At 45.9% G+C, this 21,931-nt stretch overlaps 1 protein-coding gene across 5 annotated transcripts in view; it reads right to left on the bottom strand.

Moving 5' to 3' along the window:
• DLGAP3 (DLG associated protein 3) overlaps window positions 1-21,931 on the bottom strand; it is a 57,572-nt gene that overhangs the window by 20,125 nt on the left and 15,516 nt on the right. For 4 of the 5 annotated variants that reach the window (XM_037827781.1, XM_037827780.1, XM_037827779.1 and 1 more), the window contains 4 exons: window positions 16,212-16,294; window positions 13,582-14,748; window positions 9,114-9,319; window positions 8,685-8,757 (listed from right to left, as the gene is read on the bottom strand). In XM_037827781.1, coding sequence (XP_037683709.1) covers window positions 8,685-8,757; window positions 9,114-9,319; window positions 13,582-14,697 — 1,395 coding nt within the window. In that variant the 5' untranslated portion in view covers window positions 14,698-14,748; window positions 16,212-16,294. Of the gene's footprint in view, window positions 1-8,684; window positions 8,758-9,113; window positions 9,320-13,581; window positions 14,749-16,211; window positions 16,295-21,931 lie in introns of those variants that run through there. The other variant, XM_037827782.1, reaches the window with a different exon arrangement.

Raw genomic sequence — 21,931 nt, 5'->3', positions numbered from 1 at the left:
TTGGCTGCTTGGAAGCTCATAACCAAATTTACTAGAAATTCAGATTTAGTGGTTCCAAACTGTGGGCCCAGTAATTAAAAAGAAGGACTGTCTAGACTTCTTTCTGCAGCTTTTTCTAAAGGAACATCATTATAAGAGTACAGAAAATACAAGCCATGGAAAAAACAATCTGGGATCCTGTAGTAGCTAAAATTCTCTCATATTTGATTGGCACAAGCCACACTCCTGAAGCAACTGTGGCTTTCACCATGATTCCTTGTGAGTCTTCCTCTCAGTCTTCCTATCTCTGGACCCCTGGGGCACCAGGAGCCAGCATTTCCCTGGGCGTTTACTGCAGCTCAGGAGCTGATCTAATTCCTGCTCCTTCTGGATCAGGCTCAGGATACTCTCCAATTAGAACCAATCCAGTTTGAGGGTCCCTCCTGGAGTACAGGGAAGCTGATCTAACCCCAACAGAAAGCATTCTGGTCTCAAGTTTGGATACCAGGGATGGAAGGAATCTCCACTCTGCAGCATGTCTCCATAATCCCCAACCTCTTCTGTGTGTAAAGAACTAGGCATGATCTCTGGCATATAGTAGATGCTCAATAAACATTAGCTACTATTAGTAGTAGCAAGAGTTTCTTAAATGACAGAGATAAAACCTCTCAGAATGAGAAGACAGCTCTTGTCTTTCCTGGGGGTTCTAAAGCTCTTGGAATCCCACCCATAAGCTACACCATGACCAGATCTATCCAAGGCAGATGGAGGGTGGGCAATATCCTGGTGCCATGCAACTCTACCATGCCACACACCTCCCATCTCACTTGGTCAAGAGGAGTTTCAGGGTTCCAACAAGAGACCATGACCCAAGAGAAATCCAGACTCACAGAGACTCTCAGAGGAATATTGCACATGAGTTGATCTTTACTGTATTATGATTATGAATTCATAACATTGTGATGTGAATTCTATTATCTCCCATTACCTTCCACCTTGCTCCCCTCAGGCCCCTCTACTGGGAGGGTACAAGTTAAAGAACACTTTTGGGGAATGAGAACCTTAGCCTTTCTCCAAACTAGAACTCAGCATCAGCAGTCATTTCCAATGGTGCAGGATATTTAGAAGAAAATACTTTGGGTTTAATTGAAAAGTGTCCATGCTAGAGTTGGTGAGTCCAACTGGGGGCCAGGTAACATTTTGTACACTTTACATATGCAATTTAGTTTAGATAACCTTTTGAAATCCCTCCCATCTCAAAACACTTTAAAACACTGGATAAAATATAACAAACATTGTTTGATATGCAAGGCTGAGCTCTCAAGAAAGCGAGAGAAATCCCCAGGGAACAAAAGCAAAGAGGAGATTGAAAATCAGAATATTAACTGTGTGAGCCAATGATGCAGACAGCCCAGTGGAGGTGGGAAGTGGGGGTGGGGGTTGCAGGCCTCAGTAACCAAAGGGCTTGGGTTTTAAAACCCACTCAGGTGCTGGAGTAAGGCTTTGGGCCCACATGAAGCAGGGAATTGGAAATGAAAATCTGCATAAAGCCAGGAAAGGGGAAACTTTTGATGAAAAGGTAGTCTGGAAAAAAAAAATCAATCATCAGCACAGGTTGATGACAAAGAAGCTCGTCTGTAGCACAGGTACTGGTTGGAGGGAAGGCAAATCTTCTAAAAATCTGCACCCACAGGCTGGCCCTCATGCAGACACAGGAGTCAATGCATACAATCTGCTTGGGCCAGATACCCATAATTAAAAACTAACATAAAATGTTCCCATACTAGGGATGCCTGGGGTGTCTGACAGAGGGTCCTGAGGGACCGACTCCTAAATCAGGCTGCCCAGGATTCTCACCGATAGAGCCCACCTGAAGATGAGCTAATATTGGACTATATGGTAAATAAATGTCCCCTGATGATTTTCACCTCTTGGCATTCACACCTGTGTAATCCCCTCCTCTTGAGTGTGGACTGGACTTACTGGCCCACTTATAATAAATAAAATACGGCAGATGCAATGGGACATCACTTGTGAGATTAGGTTACAAAAACAAAAAACTGTGGCTTCCATCTTGGACAGCCCTCTTACTATCTCTTTTAGAGCCATCACTCTGGGGGAAGAAAACTGCTATGTTGTGAGAAGCCCTCAGTGAGCCCCAGGTGTCAAAGAACTGATGTTTCTGGCCAACGGCCAGCAAGGATCCAAGGCCTGCCAACAGTTACATGAGTGAGCTTAGAAGCAGATCTTCCCCAATCAAGCCTTAAAATGACTGCAACCTTGGCCAACACCTTGATTGCAACTTCATGAGACATCTGAGCCAGGTAGCACCCAGCTATGCTACACTCAGCTTCCTGACTCACAGAAACTATGAGATAATAAATATTTGTTGTTTTAAGACACTACATTTTGGGGTAATTTATTATGTAGCATTAGATAACTAATGCAGATATAAGCAAGAAAAACTTTTATTGAGTTAAACCACTGAGAAATCAGGGTTTATCTGTTATAGCAACTGGTATTACCTTAGCTAAAACATAATAGTTGTTAAACTATCTTTAAAATGTCTAAGACCTAAAGAATAAAACTGAAAACATAAGAAGAGAATACAACTTTGAAAAAAGACTGGAAAATGTGGTAAGGAACTAAATCATATTTCTAGAAGATAAAAGTTAATAAAATTAAAAACACAATTAATGAGTTAAACAGCATATGAGATGCAGCTGAAGAAAAAGCTAGTGAACTGGAAAATAGATCTGAGAAAATTACCCAGAAGGCAGCACAGAGAGGCAAAGAGATGGAAAATATGAAAGAGCAGTAAAAATGTGTGGAGGAAAGAATAAGTAGATCCCTATACAACTAACAAGCGTACCAGATGGAGACACTAGATAGAATGTGGAAGAGACAATATTTGAAGAGATAATGACAATAGCTGAAAATTTTCCAGACTTATGACTTCTAGCATGACAGAGTGAGGAGAAGACAAAATCCTATACCCCAAGACAACTATAAAGCTGGACAAAACTGTCAAAAACAACCACTTCATCACCTGAAAATTAATCAAAGGCATAAAATAACAAAGGACATTTACTCATGAAAATTACTGAACTTCAGACAAGACTAGTATGATTCTATGATGTCCTTGCCTGGAGCTTCTCCATTCCCAAACTCCCCAGCTGTATCAGTGCAATAGTTCAACCAGGGTGGGGCAAGCAATGAAACTCAGCTGCTTTAATGCCACTGCCAGATGGGGGCTCACTTGATTTAGAACATTGTCAGTTACAGTGTCAAGAACAAGGAGCCATCAGCTCTGTTAGCCTGAGGCTGAAGTACTATTTGGGGCAAGCAAAAGACAAGCAGGCTAGCTGGAGATTTAATGATGATCTCCAGGAGGTAAGACAGCCATAAGGGGGTTGATTAACTCTTCATATGTTCCAGGTTAGCTAGACATTGCATGCATGAACATCTGGGACCAGAGAGACCCTGAGCCACCCACACATACCTGGCTAATAGAGCCTGTGTGCACATGCAGGAGTAAAAAGTAAAAGGTAAAAGCCACAGGAGTGAAAACAGCCTGAAATGCGTACTCCCAGCCCACACATAGAGTCATAAGCAGAGAGAGGAAGTTTTACTCTACAAAGTTGACCCCTAGAAAGCCAGAATTAAACACAAAAACAAGGGAAAAAACTGAGCAGAGACATCAGAGGCTGCATGCTGTCAGGAAAACAGACTTCACAGATTTAATTCATGCAAGTTGCTAAACAAACAAAACAACACCAACAATCTTCAGGGGGGAAGAGTCAGAATTTAGAATTACTACAATATATTATCTAAAATGTTCAGTATTCAATAAAAAAATTACACGACATGCAAATAAACAAGATAGTGTGAATATTTCCAAATGTTGGATTTATCAGACAAAGACTACAAAGCAGCTATTATAAATATGTTCAAAGAACTAAAGAAAATCATGTTTAAAGATGTCAAGGAAACCATAACTGTGACCTCATGAATAGAAAATCTCAACAAAAAGATAGAAATTATACAAAAGAACCAAATGGAAATTCTGGAGTTGAAAAGTATCTTAATAAAATGAAAAATCCACAAACGGAGCTCAGAAGAAAAAATAATCAGTAAACTTAAAGATATCAGTAGAAATTATCCAATATGAAGAATGGGGAGAAAAAAATTGAAGAATGTGGGATGATGGAAAAGTTTTGGTACCAGATTGTGGTGATGGTAGCACTACATGATGAATATAATTAACAGCACTGAATTATATATTTGACTATAGCTAAAGGGGGAAATTAGGTTGTATATATGTTACTAGAATTAAAAAAATTAAAAAATACATGAAACTGCACAACACAAACAGTGAACCCTTAAGGTAAACCATGGACTATAGGGAATAGCATAATTGTAAAAATGTGCTTTCATCAATTGTAACAAATGTACCACACACAATGTGAGGTCTTAATAATAGGGTTGTATATGGGAATCCTGTATTTTATGTACATTTTTTCTGTAAGCCCACAACTCCTCTAAAAGAAAAAAATGAATAGAGTCTCAGAGGCCTGCAGGACAGCATCAAGCTACCAGCATACATGGAAAGGAAGTTTCAGAAGAAGAGAAGAAAGTGGCAGAAAAAAACATTTGAAGAAATAATGGTCAAAAACTTTCTAAATCTGATGAAAAACATTAATCTACAGATCAGAAAAGGTCAGTGAATCCAAAGTAGGTAACAGAAAGTGATCCACACCCAGACACATTATAGTCAACATGTTCAAAGGCAGAGAAAATAGTAAAAGTAGCAAGAGAAAACCAATTCATCACCTACAATATGATCAAAGGCTGGCTTCTCATCAGAAATAATGAAGGCCAGACAGCAGTGAATTGGTATATTCAAAGTGCTAAAAGAAAAAACTCAATCAAGAATTCTACATCCAGCAAAACTATCCTTCAAAAATGAAGTCAAAATAAAGACATTTCCAGATAAATGTGACAAATTGATTTTCTCTTGCTATGAATGGATAAAACACCCTCTTTCAAAAGGCAGAGATTGTCAGACTGGATAAAAAAAGCACATCCTAACTATATACTGTCTACAAGAGACAAATCATAGATGCAAAACACAAATAGGTTGAAAGTAAAAATATGGAAAAAAGATATACTATTCAAACAGTGACCATGAGAGAACGTCCCAAAATTGATGAAAAACTTGAATCCTCAGATTCAGGGAGAGCACGCACGCACGCGCACACGTACACACACATCATAGTGATACTGAAGTACATCAAAAACAAAGATAAGATCTTAACAGAAACTATGGAGAAATGAATATCACCTACACAGCAAGATAACCAGACTGATAAGACTTCTCAGCAGCAACTGCAGAAAATATGACAAAAGAATATCTTCAGAACACTGAAAGAAAATAAATGTTGGCCTAGAATTCTATAATAAGCTAAACTATATTAAATAGTGAGGGTAAAATAAAGACAGTTTTTGTTAAAAACAGAGTTTGCTACTAACAGACATTCACAGAAAAAAACATACTAAGAAAAGGTATAGTGAGGGGAAAAAAGGTAAATATGTGAGTATATATAATCAAGTACTAATAGCATAAAAATTAGCAACAATAATAAAGACTAATTTGGAGGGGCAAAATGAAGGTAGAATTAAATAGTGGGCAATAAATACATGTAAGAAGGGAAGAGTTTATCAACATTAAAATGAAAGGTAACCACAAATGAAAACAGACTATATAAGTGCCAAACCAGTGCCAGGTTTGGCAGGGAGAAGAACAATAAGGAAAGCTCCATCAATCCAAAAGAAAACAGCAAAAGAGTAGAAAGATCTCACCAAAAAGTCAAGATAAATAAAAGGTACAAAATAAGATGACAGAAATAAATTCAAACATATCAGTTACACAATAAATATAAATGTATGAAACTCTAAAGCAATTGTCAGAATGGATATAAAATAAAATCTAAATACAAACTATTTACAAAAGACACAATTGAAACATAAAGACAAAAAGCTTTAAAAATAAAAGACAGAAAAAGATGTTCTAGGCAAATACTAAACAAAAAAATAGATTTATGAGAAATAAAACATCATTAGAGGTAACAGAGTGACATCTCTAGTGCACTAAACATATTTCCTCTTCTGTAAAGCATGGATAATGGGCTGTATCTCCCAGGGAGGAAATATGTAAAGGAGACATGAAGTTAGATAGTGTAAAAGAAAAAGGAAGAAGAAGAAAAACAAACAAACAAACAAACAAACAAACAAAAAAACAGGAATAGGAAGCATTGCAGGACAAGGTTAAACTTGTAGCACATTTGAGAAAGGCCTGGAAGACATTAGGAAGTGACCCATGTATAGGAGAGATCCAGGCAGAGATCCAGCAAATGCAAAGACCTCAGGTTGGATCATACCTGGTTGTTTGAGGAGCAGCAAGAGGCCATTGTGGCTGGAGTGGGTGGAGGGAGAGGAACAGTGTTAGGAGAGGAACTCAGAGAGGTAGCTGGGGCCAAATCATGCAGGGCCTTGTAAGTCATAGTGAAGTCCTTGACTTTTACTCTGAGTTAGGTGAGGGATTTGAATAGAAGAGTGAGATGAATGTAATTGTACTTTTAAATGATTACTCTGGCTCTGTGGTGGGTTGAATAATGTACCCCAACAAACACATGTTCTTAATCTTAAGACTTCATTCCTGTGGGTTCACAGGACCTCTTGAAGATGTTATGTTTTGAAAAGGTGTGTCCCAACTGAAGGAGGGTGGATCTTAATCTGGATTAATGGAGGCCTTAAACAGAGAACCTGGAAGTCACAGAAACCAGAAAGGAAAGGACATTGCAATGAGAAAGCCAACACTAGATTGTCAGCACTAGAACACTAATCTTTGGGGAGAAAACAAGCCTTGCCAATATCTTCACTTTGGACTTCTTCTAGCCTCAAAACAGTGAGCCAATAAATTCCCATTGGTAAGCCACCCCTTGTGTGGTATTTGTGATAGCGGTTCTGGCAAACTAGGAAAGGCTATCCTAAGAGAGAATTAAGTGAAGCAAAGACAAAAGTAGGAGACCAACTAGAAGTTGGTGCAATCATCCAGACAAAAGACAATGATGACTCAGACCTCGGTGGTGGCAGAGGAGGTGGCCACTGGATGTATTTTAAAGATGGGACCAACAGGATTTACTGAAGAGTTAGATGTGGGGTGTGAGAAGGAGAGAGAAGTCAAAACTGACTTCAAGCTTTTTGACCTGAGCTTTTGAAAAGATAAAGTTGGCATTCTCTGAAAAGCAGAAGGCAGTGTGCAGGATGCGGATTTTTTTTGGGGGGTGGGGGGGTGGGGGGGTGGTATCAGCAGTTTAGTTTTGAGATGTGTATTAGACATCCAAGTGAGTTAGATATACATGCCTGGTGTTTATGGGAGGCTCTGGGCTGAAGACATACATGTGGAAGTCATCAGGCTCTAGATAGTATTCAAAGCCATGAAACTGGATGAAATCAACTGAGGAGTGTAAAGAGAAATCCAATGACCAAGCCCTGGAAAACTCCAATGTTTACAGCCTGAAGTGTTGAGGGACCGCCAGTGATTGAGACTGAGAATGAGCAGCCAGGGAGACAACCTAGCAGAATCTAGAGCTTGTGGTTTCCTAGAAGCCAAGTGAGTAAAGAGAAGAATCATCAGCAATGTTAGATGTTGCTGCTGGCCAAGTAAGATGAGGACTGAGCTTTAACTAGTGGGTTTAGCATAGGCTGGTCTGATGTGAAGAAAGAGCTGTGCCAATAAGATTCCCTGGTTGAGGAAATATAAAAAAGGCCTACCCAGAGACTGCAGCAAGCGAGCAATAGGTGCCAATATGGACAGTCTTTGCATTGCTTTTTTGCATTGCCTTTTTCCCCCTCAGCAAACAGTAAAAATAGCTAACCTTTACTGAGTGCTGGCTGTGTGCCAAGATCATCATCATGGTACCTATTTTTAAAAAAGTGAAGAGACTTGCCCCAGGTCACTCAGCTGGTAAGTAGCTGAGCTGGAATTCAAGCCAATCTCCTATATTCAATTACTAAACTGCAGTTGCCTCAGTTTAGTTAAGAGGAAAAGGGTTTTCTATCTATCTTAGATATGGAACCCACATTTATAAAACACCAATTTGGGCCAGGCACCTTGTGTTTCCATACATCTTCTCAGTGAGCCCTCAAAAAATTCTGATGAGATAAATATCACTACTATTGTGCTTTTAGAGATGGGAAAGTAGAAGTGTTATGAGGTAAGATGTCTTGCTGGTGGTCAAACAGGGTGGAGGTGGTGGGGGCAGAATTCAAGCCTAGATCACTCAGATCCTGAGACTTCAGCTTGGCATAACCCTTGTCTGTACAGATCAGTCCCACCTTTTGCATGGGGGTGGGCTGGGAGCAATAAGGCCAGGATAGGGATGGGGAACCTCAGAGAACTGGTGTTGCCCTTACAAGCTCATCACTTTGAGGACACTTGGTAAGTTTTAAGGATGAGATTCTCTGAGATTTCCATCCCCAGAGTCTGCTCCAGGAATCCTAGGGCAGCCTTCCCAGTTTCCCTGGAACCAGACTTGAGCTTTCTCCAAGGGCAGACCCTCTGATTTTTAAAGCCTGGGCCAAACATGGGACTGAATCTCCCTTCCTACCTTTTCCTTCAGGTATCCTGGGCCTCTCCCTACCTGTCCAGTGGTGAGAGAACGGGTATAGCCAGGGATGGAGCTCCGGGGGTGGATCCGGGGTGGGACACAGCAGCTGGGAAAGGTCAAGATTCCAGAGTCAGAACAGAGCTCAGCTAGGAGGTGGGGGTGGGGGTGGGGTGAAGAATAATAGCATTGGAGCCATGAACAGGTTCTATTCCCCAAAAGTCCCCAGGTAGAGATCCCCCCAGGAGCCTCCTGGTAAAGATACCCAAAGAGGCACTCAGAAACAGACTATCACCAGGGACTCTCCCTTTACCTGGGGCAGAGCAGACACCCCAGTGGAACCCTAAACAGCACTGGGTACCCACTGATATCCACTCTACACACATCTCCTACAAGGACCCAGTGTCAGCTTCCCAGGCCTCCACCACCACCTCCCACCCTGGCCCCAGCCCTCTCTGTGCTTACTTGATCCGGGCCTGGTCCACGCTGGAGGAGCGGCGGGTGGTGAAGCGCCGGGCGACTGCCTTGGGAGATGTCTTGGGGCTGCCGTCTGAGTCTCCGCTCTCCTCATCCCCCATGGCTTTGATGTAGCTGCCGCTCCGCATCCTGCGGCAGGGGATCTCCCCATCCTTGCCTCCAGTCGGGTAACCCCCCCAGTCATCTTGTGGCACCTGCAGGGACAGGGGCCTCTGTCTCTCAAACTCATGCCTACCAAATCCGGAGGTCAGGACCCTCTTTCCCTCCGGCCAGCAGGATACTCTCTGCCCTGGCTCGAGCAGGCCACACCCCAGAGCATGCAGAGACAGAGCAGGAGGTGAGGTCTTGGCCATAACCCTCCCTCACCTGGACGTTCTCCATGGACCTCTTGTCACTCAGTCGAGGGTTCCCTAGAGTCTGGAAAGCCAAGCAGGCCAGGTGCCAAGAGGTTGAAAATCAGAGGCCACGGTGGCCTGTGTCCATCCGATCCCCAGCAATGACACATCACCTGACCTCAGTCTCCTTTTGCCCCTCCTTCTCCTTCATCCTCTCAACCTGCTTACATTCCAAATCCTCAACTCAGCCCTCCCTTCTGCGAAGAGGTGCAGAGGATTTTAAGCAGGGGAGTGACATCAGATTTGTGTTTCAGAACAAGCATGCAGAAGTCCAAGCAGTGGATGGATTGCAGAGGACCAGGAGCTGGACAAGGGCTCAAGTGGTGGCGAGGAGAGCAATTAGGAGGTCGATGCTGTTATCCAGGCAAGAGATGATGAGGCCTAAATTAAGACAATGACAATGAGGGGGAAGTGGAGGAGATGGAAATGAGAGATGTTCAGGAGCATCAGTGAGCCTGATTAGACGTGGGGGGTGAGGGGGTGGAGAGTCAAGGATGATTGGGAAGTTTCTGGCTGAGGACCTGGGGGATGGTGCCGTAGCTCACTGAGCCACAGAATCCCAAAGAAGCTGGTTTGGAGAAGAGGTGATGGATTCAGGGTTGAGCATCTTGAGTTTGGCATAGAACTCCTGAGCAGATGGCTGGATATTTGGTTCTGGAGCTCAGTGAGGAGATGTGCACTGGAGGCAGAGGTGTGGGAGTTATGGGTGGCCACTGAATCCATAGGAGGGAATGAGATGGCCTGGAGAGAGGAGAAAAGAGGTGGGGAGGGATCCACTGACATTTAAAAAGGGACTGCCAAAGAAAGGAAGAGGAGCCTGTGAAGTCACCTGGGAAGGAGTGGGCAGGGGGGTAGGAGGGAAGTCAGGAGAATGCCATGTCATAGAAACAGGAGACATTTCAAGAATAAAGGAGTCAATAATGTCAAATGCCACAGTGCATTCAGAGGTTAATAACTCAGGATTGGGAGTTAGACAGATACATGTTCAAATTCTGGCCCCATCTCTTGAGCAAAACTTCAGCAAAACTAATTACTCTCTTAGCCTCAGTTTCCTTGTTTGTGAATTGGTAATGATAATTATGCCTACATCACAAGGTTAGTGAGAGAGATAAATAAGCCAATACAGGTATCCAGTACATAGTAAGTGGTCAATAATGTTTATTATTATTAGCATTGAAAGGCACCTTTGGAGGCTCTGAAGAGCCCTTTGGTGACCACAGCCAGGGCATTTCAGAGAAGGGGTATGGAAACTAGACTGCAGTGAGGGAGAGAATGAAGGGAAGTAAAGTCTCTGGAGATGAAAGAGACTTGGGGTTTAGGATGGGAGAAGCTTGAGCATGTTTTCAGGATAAGGAAAAGAGCCACTAAAGATAAAGGTATCTTTCGACATGGGGGGGGTGGGTGCTGCAGGGAGAAGACAGGTCAGGGATGGAGGGGGACCTAAAGAGATGGACTCAAGACCTCTGTCTTTTCCTCTGAGCCAGGAGGGAAGGGGAGAGGGTGGCTGGGGATCTAGATGAGGCTGCAGGCGAGCTGACAGGAAGCCAAGGGATCACTGGCCTACACTGCTAAGAGTGAGGTTTAAGTTAAGGCTTGGGTGAGAGGGCTGAGGATGGCGGCAAAGTTTTCAGTACACCTGTGGATGGGGCTAGGTAAGGGACAGAGATCAGTGTGTGAACAAGGGCTCAGGGATGAATGGGTCCCTGTCCCCTCACTATGGGGTCCCTTTATAAAAGCTCATCCTATCTGGATCCCCATTCTCATAATGATCTCTGTCCCATCACCTAGCCCCATCCCCAGAGCCTCCACCCCTCCCTAAACCTTTATGCCCACCCTCAGCCCTGATCCCCTGAGAGATCCCATCCTTACCCCATGTATCCTTACCCCATGTACCCTGTTCTTTACAAGTGTATTTTGTAAAGGAACCCAGAGTGAGGGACAAGACTCAGCCAGAAGACAAAAGCCCAGGGAGACGACAAGGACATGGAAAGAGGAACAGGGCTCCATGAAGGAACAAAGGCTGGAGGTGGAAATGAGGATTCTGGAAGAGGGTTGAGGGCTGAACTGCAGTGAGTGAAGCAGAGTCTCAACAAAAGGGTTGGGAATCCAACAAGGAGGGCTAGTCTTACAGAACCAGTTCCCCCTGCTGCAGGGAGCAGGAGGCTGTCTGGCGGGTTCCTGCAGTCCCTTGCCTCCCCAATATAGGCCCAGATCTCCCAGTCCTGAAATGCACTGGAACCCCAGACCCTGGATGGATCATTCCCCATCCCTGTACTCTACAGAGAGGAGTCACAAAGCAGATGGAGAGGCATGGCCAGCAGATGGGACAGCTGGGGCATGCTCTGCCACACTGCAGGATCCCCACTCCACAGCCACTGCAGAGCTCCTGCTCCTCTGCAGGACACTGTGAGGTGCATGTTGAAAAGGAAGCCCCCAGGGAGGTCAGGGCTGCCCTGGAGAAGCAGCCGGGAGCAGCAGAGTGGCAGCAAGGCTCCAGGATGGAAAGGGCTCAGTTATGGGGGTAGAGGAGTGGGTGGTCCATCCCCTGGCCCTTTCAGATGGACCTTTCAATTCCCAGCCACGGAGTGACAATCCAAGGCCAACCCAACATCCTGAATCCCAAAAGTCTCCATCCTCCCTTCTGTCTGCCACCCCCTCCCATTTTTCACTGTGGCCCTATTTGCTCCCTTGGGCTTTCATGAGTTACCCACAGGAGAGCCCTAGCATGAGAACAACTTACCAACAAGGCCAGTGACACCCAAAAGAGAGCAACAGGCACATGCAATCTTGATTCACCATAGCTTTGAACATGCTGTCTTCTCTTCTCAGAACATCCTTAATCCACTTCTGCACTGACTAACTCCAACTCCTCCACTGAGATTCAGCTCAGGGGACAGCCCTCCTAGAAGCCATTCCTAACCCACCACTCCCCCATTGGCCACCTTCACCCCAGGTGGGTGCTGTGCCTCCTCTGTGCTCCCACACTGACCAAGGGATCTCTCCTGTTGCAGCCTCATGCTGTATTCTGTTTACTTGACTATCTGCCTCTAAATGCCACACGAGCAGCATCTTTGTTTTCGTTTTTGTATCCACAGCACCCAGGAAATGCACACTGAATGCATGAATGTGGATTAACTACATGGAATGTGGATTTTAGTGATATCCCTAGGTCTTCTGAACCTCCAGAACTTGTATTGACTTTCCTCCTAAAACTATGGGAGGGCACAAGAAAACATGCCAGGGAACATGAGTGGCCTGAGGCAGAGAGGAAGAAAACTGATGGTAAGAAGAGCCCCTGACCCAACCTCAATAAGAAGATGGAGAGGGGACAGTTGGGATGGATGAGTTGGGATGAAAGCTCCATAAGAAAAAGGGGTCTGAGCTCCTAACCTCACCTACAGACACAACAGAGGTAGTGGGACAAGATAGGGACAGCATTCCATCCATCCCTAGGAGGTCTTACCCAGGCACTATATTTGGGGCTGAGGTTTCAGTGTGTCCCCAAGCCCAAGAAGATCCACAGGACAGGTCTCTCAGATCTCCCCTACAGCCTCATGGGCTGTTCCAACATAGGTACTCCAGGATGACAAACTCCAACAGAGGCACCTTCTGGAAATAACTGACCCTCATATTCAAACAACATCTGAACCTCCCAGATTTGAGCAAAAAGAGCCCTAGAGAAGGGCTTGGGGCAGGAGAACTGCTTTCTAATTGCCAACCTCCAGTCTCAAGGGAAGCTGTCCTGTCTACTTACTGGTTACCCTCAACCTCATTCTCCCTCCATCCCCATAAGACAGACCAGCACAGACTGTCCAAACAGTGAGTCAAAGGGAAGTCTTCCTGGCACTGACCAATGTCAGAAGAGGAGGCCTCCTCCATTGCATAAATGAGGAAACTGAGGTCCCAAAAGAGGAAGAACTTTTCTCAGGGTGTCACAGTGAAGCAATGCAGAGCCTTCCTATATCCAGGGCCTCCTCCCACCCAACCCTTCCCACTGCTCCCTGGTGACAAGGACAGTGAGGGCCAAGGACCCTGTTCCCCCAGCCCCACCAAAGCCTCACCTGCAGATAGTGATAAGTCCTGGCTTTGGCCTTGGTCTCTGGACCCAGGAGCCCCTTGCCTGGCCCAGCCCCTGGGTATCCATCCCGGCCCTGGCTGACCATCATGGTATGCCAGGCACTTCGCTTGACCGATTGTCCATCCAGTGACATGGACATGCCAGTGCAGGCAAGACAGCGGCCTTCTGACCCGCCTGAGCGCCCTTTGAAGCTCAAGTCTCGGTAGGACCCATCTGGACCCTCCAGGCAGAAGGGACCACCAGGCTCCCCAGGAGGCCGTCCACTCGCCAGGAAGCCGCTATCACTGTCCAAGTTGTCATCGGAGCTCCACCAACCTGCGGCCTTGGCCTGGTGCCGCCCGTCCCCCTTGCGGTCCTTGCTCTTGCTCCTCTTGCCGTGCCGGGACTGGTGGTGGTGGTGATGATGGTGGTGGTGATGGTGGTGGTGGGAGGTATGGGGGCCTCCAGAGCCTGGGCCAGGGTAGATGTCTCCCCCAGAGCCACCTCTTCCTTCAGCCTTGGGCCCATTATAGTCCCGCTTCCCTGGTGCCTCCAAAGAGTGGGACTTGGCAAAAAGCTTCTGCACAGAGTGAACCAGGTGCCGGATGCGGCTGGGGCTCTCGCTGCGGGGCTCTGGGGCAGTGCCAGACCCTGGCGCTGGCGCTGGCCCAGGCCCAGCCCCTGCTGGACCTCGCTGGTACGGTAGGGTGTGGAAGCCATCTTGTTGAACTGGCAATTGCTTTTCAAACTGGTCCAGGAGTGTGGGAGGCAGGCGGGGGGCACCCTTACCCTGTGGGTGGCCTATACAGTCTTCACAGGTGTCAAAGGGGCCCTGGCCAGGGTACATCCTGGGGAAGGTGCTGCTACCCCCCCCAACCCCAGGCCCCCCTGGCCCTCCCTCAGGGCCAACTGATGGCCCCTCACTCAGGCTCAGGGGCCCTTCAGGAGAAAGGTGTCCCGGGCCAGCTCTCGGGGCACAGAAGCGGGGCTCGGTGGAGAAGGCCTCCCCGGAGCCCAGCAGGTACGGGGCCCTGACAGCTGGGCCCACGTCCATATGCTGCTGGTCAGCAAAGCGGGCTGGGCGGGGATGGCTGCCTCTGTTGCCATGGTAACCCCTCATGGCCTCAGCAAAGGCTCTTCATAATGTTGGGGGCCAGGCCCCAGAAACCTCCTGGGAAAACAGGGAGAAAAGGGATTTGGACTGAGCAACAGACCACTTCATCTAGAAACATCTTTTATAAGGCATTATTGTATACCTTTAGGTAATGCATGTCAATTTATTGCGATTAATTGTTATCATCTTTCCACAAATGGACCAAGAAGTCCTTAAAATTGTCATAACAGAAAGAGAGACTCACAGAGGCACAAAATAATTCCATCATTCATCAAATGCTGCAAATTTGGTGAATAGTTATTCACAAGAGGAAATGCCCTCCACCAAATGGGTTTTTAACAATTCTTAGATTACCAAAATTGAAGTGATACCCAAACAGATACAAAAATATTCAAAGAAACTAGTCATTAGGTGAATTAGCTTTCTGTCCATTCCCTACCCCACCTCTCCTGCCATTCGCACTGCTGCAAAGAGCCAGAACTTGGGGTCACAGCTCCCACAAGCCATCCATGACCAAAGAGAACACTGGACCTAAATCCGCATATCCAGGACTATTCAGCAGGAAAATCCCTGTCCTTCCTTCCACACCCTGTTCCTTCCTTCTGGCTGCAGGCTCACTCTTCCTTCTTCCAGTACTGAACTAGGAAGAAAAGCCTGAAATAACTCCTCCTCTGGGTTCCAAACATTCCCCCAATGAAACTTGCCCTTTTACCTTTCACCTCCACCCACCCCCACCCCAACGCTGCCTTGGAAAAATTCACTTCTCCCTGGAGGGAAGTCGTGGAGGGAGGAAAAACCATAAAGCAGGAGAAAGCTGGCTATATGAGGCAGCATTAGAATCCTAATCTGGGATTAGAAGCAGGAATCCCCATCTCCCAGGAATAGTGAGGTGGAAGGGCAAGGAGGTAATGGAGAGAGAGCTTTGAAATCAGTACTCTGGTCCCCATTCCAGGCTTGCCAAGGCTACAGGACAGAGAGGTCAGCTCTCAGCAAGAGCTGCCACCAATCAGGGCTCCATGAGCTGCCAGGACAGGAGCTACAGCAGGAGGGGGTGTCAGCAGGAAGGACAGGGACTGAGGAGCTGGCAGACAGCTCCCTCCCTCATCTCCGACCAGGTTCCTGGGCCATCTGCTGATTAGGAGGGGATGGCAGCCTCAAAGTCTCCAGACAACAGCACCTCTGAGACTCGACTCATCCTCCCATCCTCCCTTCCTCCCCACCACCACCTCCCCATACCCGCCCTGTTTCAGGCATCTTCCAGATCCTGCTCAACTCTTAATATTTCCCGAGCACTTGCTATGTACTCGGTACTATGCATACCTAATATTCTCTAACCCCTCCAAAATCATGGAATATAAGTATTATCCACTTTTTACCCATGAGAAAATTAAGGCTTAAAATGGTAAGGTCACAAAGCCCATAAGTGAGTGAGTCACTTTGAATTGAGATTCAAATACTGAGTTGTTTTTACTTGAGACCCTGAATCTAATCCCCATCTCCCAGACTTTCCTACCACTCACCATCCGGGGTGTCCCATCCTTAGTATCAGGGTCCCCACCACCAGGCAGAATCCTAATTTCAGAAGGCTCAGGACCACTGGCTCCTGACAGAAAAGAAAAGGATGGTAAGCAAAGGTTCTTCCACAGTCCTCAGAGAACGAATCTTGGGCCCTTCCCAGCCCCCCAAACCAGGACTGATTGGATCCCTCTTGATGCAGAGCCTTTGGACCCCCAGGGAAATGAAGTTGGCTTCATTATGCAAATACATGCAAATGAGCCTACAGGTTGGACTACCTCCAACTGCAGGTGTCTGTGTGATCTGTCCATGGTGCTGAGCCATTGCATTTTCATCACCCTCAAATATCATTCCATTCCACAAACATTTTTTGAGCAGCTATCATAAACAAGGCTTTGAGTGAGTAGTGTATAGAGGTGATTTAAGTGTGACTTCTGTCTTCAAGGGACTTATAGTCTAATGGGAACAACCTCTTACATGACAGAGTTGTTTTAGGCCCCTGTATTTTTGCACAGCTGTTCCTTTCTCCTAGAATCTCCTTTCACCCACCCCCATACCTTTCCCTTGGTTAACACTTACTCATATTAAGCTTCACCTTCCCTCAAATACTTTCTGGACTCTTACTCTAGGTTATGCCTCTCTGTTGGGCTTCCATAACACCCTGCGTTCTCTCCCACCGCACACCACACCCCAATGAAAGCAGCTATCACACTGCATTGAAGTGGTCTGTTTCAGTTTCCATTTCAGCATTGAAATGGTCTGTTTCAGAGTCCTTCCCTGGATCTTCAGCACCTCATTCAGGCCTTTGTCCAGAGAAGATCCTTAATAAATGTTTACTAAGTAGAAGAAATAATGACCATGCTTGAAAGAGGTACCAAAGTACTATGCTAGTTCAAATGTACACAAGATCATATTCAATAAAGAGAAATCAAGGAATGCTTCCTGGAGGAGAGGATATTTGAGATGGAGTGATAAATGATAGTGTGTTCTGCACATAAAGGTAGCAGGGGGAGGGGACAATTCCCAGTGGAGGAAACAGCAGGCACAAAGAGGTGCTAAGAAATTCTGAGGGGTGGGCTGGGAGAGTTTCAGCAGTTAGAATTTGGCAAATACTGGGAAGAGGAGGCAGGGAAAAAGTTAGAAAGGAAGACAACTCTGAAGGTTTCAACAACCATGACTGGAAGATTAATGATACCATTATTAGACACAGGATGTCAGGAAGAACCAGCTTTGCAGGTATGATAAATAGTAGTGGGAGAGAGGCAGTCAGAAAGCAGAAAGAACTTCCTGACCCTGAGAGATGTGAGATAATGAAGATTGTGGAGTCTCTTGGTAATCTGCATAGCGGTGAGGGTTAGACATGCCCACCCTGTGACCTGCACCAGAGAAGCTGCTAGTTATCTTGCCTGAAGGGACACTGGGTTCACCTCACAGATTCCAACTGCCTGGCTTTAGGTGACAATTCTCCTCCAGTGCCCTTGCCTGGGGAATCAGAGGTGACTTCAGACCAAGGTGGCCTCTCCAGCAGCCACTGGAAAAGCACCTGGCAGCATACCCTTGCCTTGGGAAGAAGCTTTGCTACCCTGGTCCTTCCTCCTTGGCTTGCTCTTCCTCCTCCTGTCCCAGGCAGGACTGGTTCTGGGACTCACCACAAATAAGGGCCACTTTGGCAGAAGCCCAGACCAGCCCACTTGCTTTGTTTGAGGACACATCAAGCTGGAGCCTCACAGTGAGCTCTCCAATGATGGGCAGTCCAGTATCCCCCACCTTGTCCCAACTTCTGCACAGGTGCTGCTGCCAAGCTGCTGAGCTTTCAAGATCTTATCACACTTCCTTCTCCTTAGCATTAATCCATGTTCTTCCAGCTCTAGTCTTAGTGGATCTGGGTCCATGGAATTGCCCCTCTCCAGGCAAACCACCCTCAGAATCCCTTACCGTGGGACCCCACGTCTATAAGACAGCATTATCTACTGGAGAAAGCAAAAGTCTCAGATCAGAAGGTGTAACACTGGACAAGGAGCTAACTTCTCTAATGATACCAGCTCACCTAGCTCCCAGGATTCTAATGACTATCGAATGATACAACGCATATGAAATCACTTTATAAACACTAAAGATTACACAAGGTAATGCTCCACATGAAGCCTTTATTTTGGATTTCCAAAATCCACAATGTCCAAATAGTAGACAATACAATCAAATCCAAATTACTGAGGGAAGTGGATATCCAATTTATGGATTTCCTACAGAAAAGATTTAATCAATGCCTGGATTTCTCCTATATATTATGTTTTAGGATCACCTTCCTTCACACACACATACCCTGCCCCTACTAAAAATAATCAATGGGAGGGAAAAGCAAGTGAGGAGGGCTAATAATTCAATCCATCACCAAGTCCTAAAGAGCTTGCCCCCTAAAAATATCTCAGACGGCCCATTTATTTCCATATGTACCAAATCACAGTTGGATGACTAGCTAAAACACATTCCCAACCTCCTTTTCCCTTTCCCAGCCTTGCCTGTAGCTAGAAGCCACATGATTCCATTTTGGCTAATAAGATATACATAAAAGTCTGATTAGGGTGTTTGGGAAATATTTTGCCTTCGTGATAAAAGGGGTGGAGGTTGCAAATGCCATCCCTCCTCTCTTTCTTCTTGACTTGAATACAATCATGATAACTGGAACTATGGCAGCTCTCTTGCCATCATTAGAGAAAGGCCTAGAGAACTGCAGAGATGCTAGTCCTGGCATTGTATGGCCATGGAACCAACACAAGCATTTGCCTTCCTCCAGGCCTGTATGTGATAAGGAATAAACTCCTCTTTATTGAAACCACTGTCAGCCAGATTTCTGTATTTCCAACAAAAATCCTTGCTAACTAATCCAACCACCTCAGAGTACCTATCATATGTGACCTCAACTTCTGCAAGAGCCTCCTAACTGGTCTCTTTGCTTCCATCCTTACCCTGCTCTAATCCAAATGATCATTTGGAAACACAAATACGATCATGTCACTTCTCTGCTTAAAACTCTTCATTGACTTATTGATGTTCTTAGGATAAAACACCTTAACCTGTTCCACAAGGCCTGAGAGGTCTGGCTCTTCCACTTTTCCAACAGCCTCTCCCAACAGGCTCCCCTTGCTCTCTCTGCTTCAGCCAGGCCAGTCTTTTTCCAGTCCCCTGCTCCCTTACATCATGGGACCTATTTTGCCTGTCCAGAACGCCTTTCCCGCCCACTTCTGCCTAGTTAACTCCCACACGCCCTTCAGATCTCAGCCCAGTTGTCACTTTCTCCGGGAAACTTTCTCTGACCTCCCTGACTAGGTCAGATCCCCCTGCTATTTGCTCTCGAGGCACCATGTACCTGTATAGCTCTTATTACTGTTACCATTTTAAATCTGGGCAATTCTGAGGTTGTCCGTCTTTCTCACTGGAATGTAAGCTCCATGCAAAAGCAGGGATTTTATTCGTCTTCTTCACTGCATTATCTCTAAACCCTGGAGCAAGGTTTAGCATACAGCAGGTGTTTGGTGAGTGAATGTGAACCTACAAAGAACAAGATGCTTCTGTTTATGGTATATTATTTGATTTCCACAACTACGTCAAAGGATGTATTATCTTCCCCACCCAACTTACAGATGAAGAAACCAAGGCTTAGAGAAGTAATCAACTTGCCCAAGAGCTGGTGGCAAAGACAGGATTCAAACTCAGTGCTGCCTCACCAAGGCCTCAGCTTTTCTCCTACCTGTGCTCTTAGCTCAGAGAAATCAAACTTATTTAACACCATTCTGAGATAAACATGGCTGTGAAAATGAATCTGTTAAAAAAAAAAAAGTAAACAAAAAAGGCCTCTCAGATACCACACACTCCAGAGCTAACCAGAGAGTGGTTTAGCCTTTTCCGATAGGTATTGGGCACCGAGTTTATTTCAAGGTCAAGGTCAGATAAGTACAAAATAAAGGAAGCTTCTTGAAGTCATATGGCAACTCAATTTTGGGTGCTGGGTGTTATTTTCCCTACTTTTCTGCTTCAAGTCACCCATCTACTGTCTCAGGACACAGAGAGGGATGCCTATGTGAACCTCTAGACGAGGGAAGCAGTGGCTTTAGCAATCGCCTGTGGCTGGCTGGAAAGTGGGGAGCAAAGGAGTCTGGGAAGGTGCCATGGATGACAAATTCTTCTCTGATGTAGCTTGAATCTATCTGGGAATGGAAGAAGTGGCACACATACCGTCACCAAGAAATTACCCAATTTAGCACCAACGACACAATCCAGCAATTAGTTTCTTAAACCGGAACTTGCTCGGGGCTGCCAGGCTGGCAGAGTTGTTGTTACAAATCTCACTGGGAAACCAGCTGTGTAATTCGCCAGGAGGTTGTCACTGCCCCAAGCAATTACCTTCCAGAAAAAGAATGGAAAATGAGGGAAGGAAGAGGACTGCAGGAGTGTTTTCTCTTCCTTTCCCCCAGCGCCCAACCAAATCAGTTGATTTTCCTTCCTAAGACCTGGGTAACTTGCAAACTCTCTGGATCAGAGCAGTTATCAGTGTGGATTCTGTTGTCAGGCTATCCCTCTTCACTCAGTTATTAGCTGTGTATACTTGGGCAGGTGATTCGCCTCTCTTACCCTACTTTCTTACTGTAAAATGGGAATAATATTAGAGTCACAATAAAGGCATTAATGATGTGATGGTTAACAAGGTAAAGCATAAAAATCCCTTACCACCATACTTGACAAATGCTAAATACTCATTAAAGTTAGCTATTTTTATTTGTACTTTTTATTTCTTCCTCCATCAGTTTACAGTGTGACCTAGTGTAGGTCACTCAATCTCTCTGGGCCAGTCGTAGAAGACCAAAGGTTCTCTGCTGGGGAAATCTCTTACTCAAGACTGTCTGCATCTGGGTAGCCAAGGATGCAGGTGTGTTTGACAAAGGCCAGTATCTCAGAGGTTGATAAGAAGTGATGCAAAGATAAAGATTTCCAAAATCAAATGTCTGATTCACTCCTCCCTCAGGAAGCTACCTGGGAAGTCTACAAGCTGGACTTGATGGTCTAGATAGCAGTGAAGGGGTACAGTTGCTTTCTTGCTGGGAGTCAGCTCTATCCCATCTCCTCACATTGAGCTCCTGAGGTCATCCCCACACCAGTTCTGACAATGCACAACATACAGCAAGTGAGGTCTAGAATTCATTCTGCTGCTGTAGGCTGGGTTCCACCACGCTTATGGGGGAGCCATGTGTGCCCCTGGGATCCCAAAATTTCAGGCTTCATCTACGCATTCCCTTGCACTGTGCTGAACTAACCAGTATGGCCAGGATTCTGCCTGTTTGCCTGCTGAGCTCTCCACCATACCCTGTTCAACAGCAGCTTGGGGATGGGGCTGTATGTCCACAGTGAAAGGACTGACCACTGGACACCCTAATGCAGAGCCTCTGACCTGCAGTCCACACTCACACTCCTGGTTGTATACCTATGCCCATATGTAAGCACTCCCTGCCCCCACCCTCTCTAGCCTCCTCCTGCATCCAGGATACTGCAGCCTAGTGCTTGCCCTCTTGGAGGTGGCTTTGCCCAGCTATGCTTGGCAAGACCCCTGCAGCTTGGCCTCCCTGGCCTCCCTCAACCCCACTATCGAGCCTTATTGCTGGACTTAACATGCCCTGTTCCCATCCCCAGTCCTTAGGACCACAGAAAAAAACCTGCTTCTCCTACTCTGTCT

Source organism: Choloepus didactylus, chromosome 2 (genome assembly GCF_015220235.1).
Source record: "Choloepus didactylus isolate mChoDid1 chromosome 2, mChoDid1.pri, whole genome shotgun sequence".
Taxonomy (NCBI): domain Eukaryota; kingdom Metazoa; phylum Chordata; class Mammalia; order Pilosa; family Megalonychidae; genus Choloepus; species Choloepus didactylus.
The sequence above is the reverse complement of the archived record's forward strand: the minus strand, read 5'-3'. Positions and strand labels throughout refer to the sequence as shown.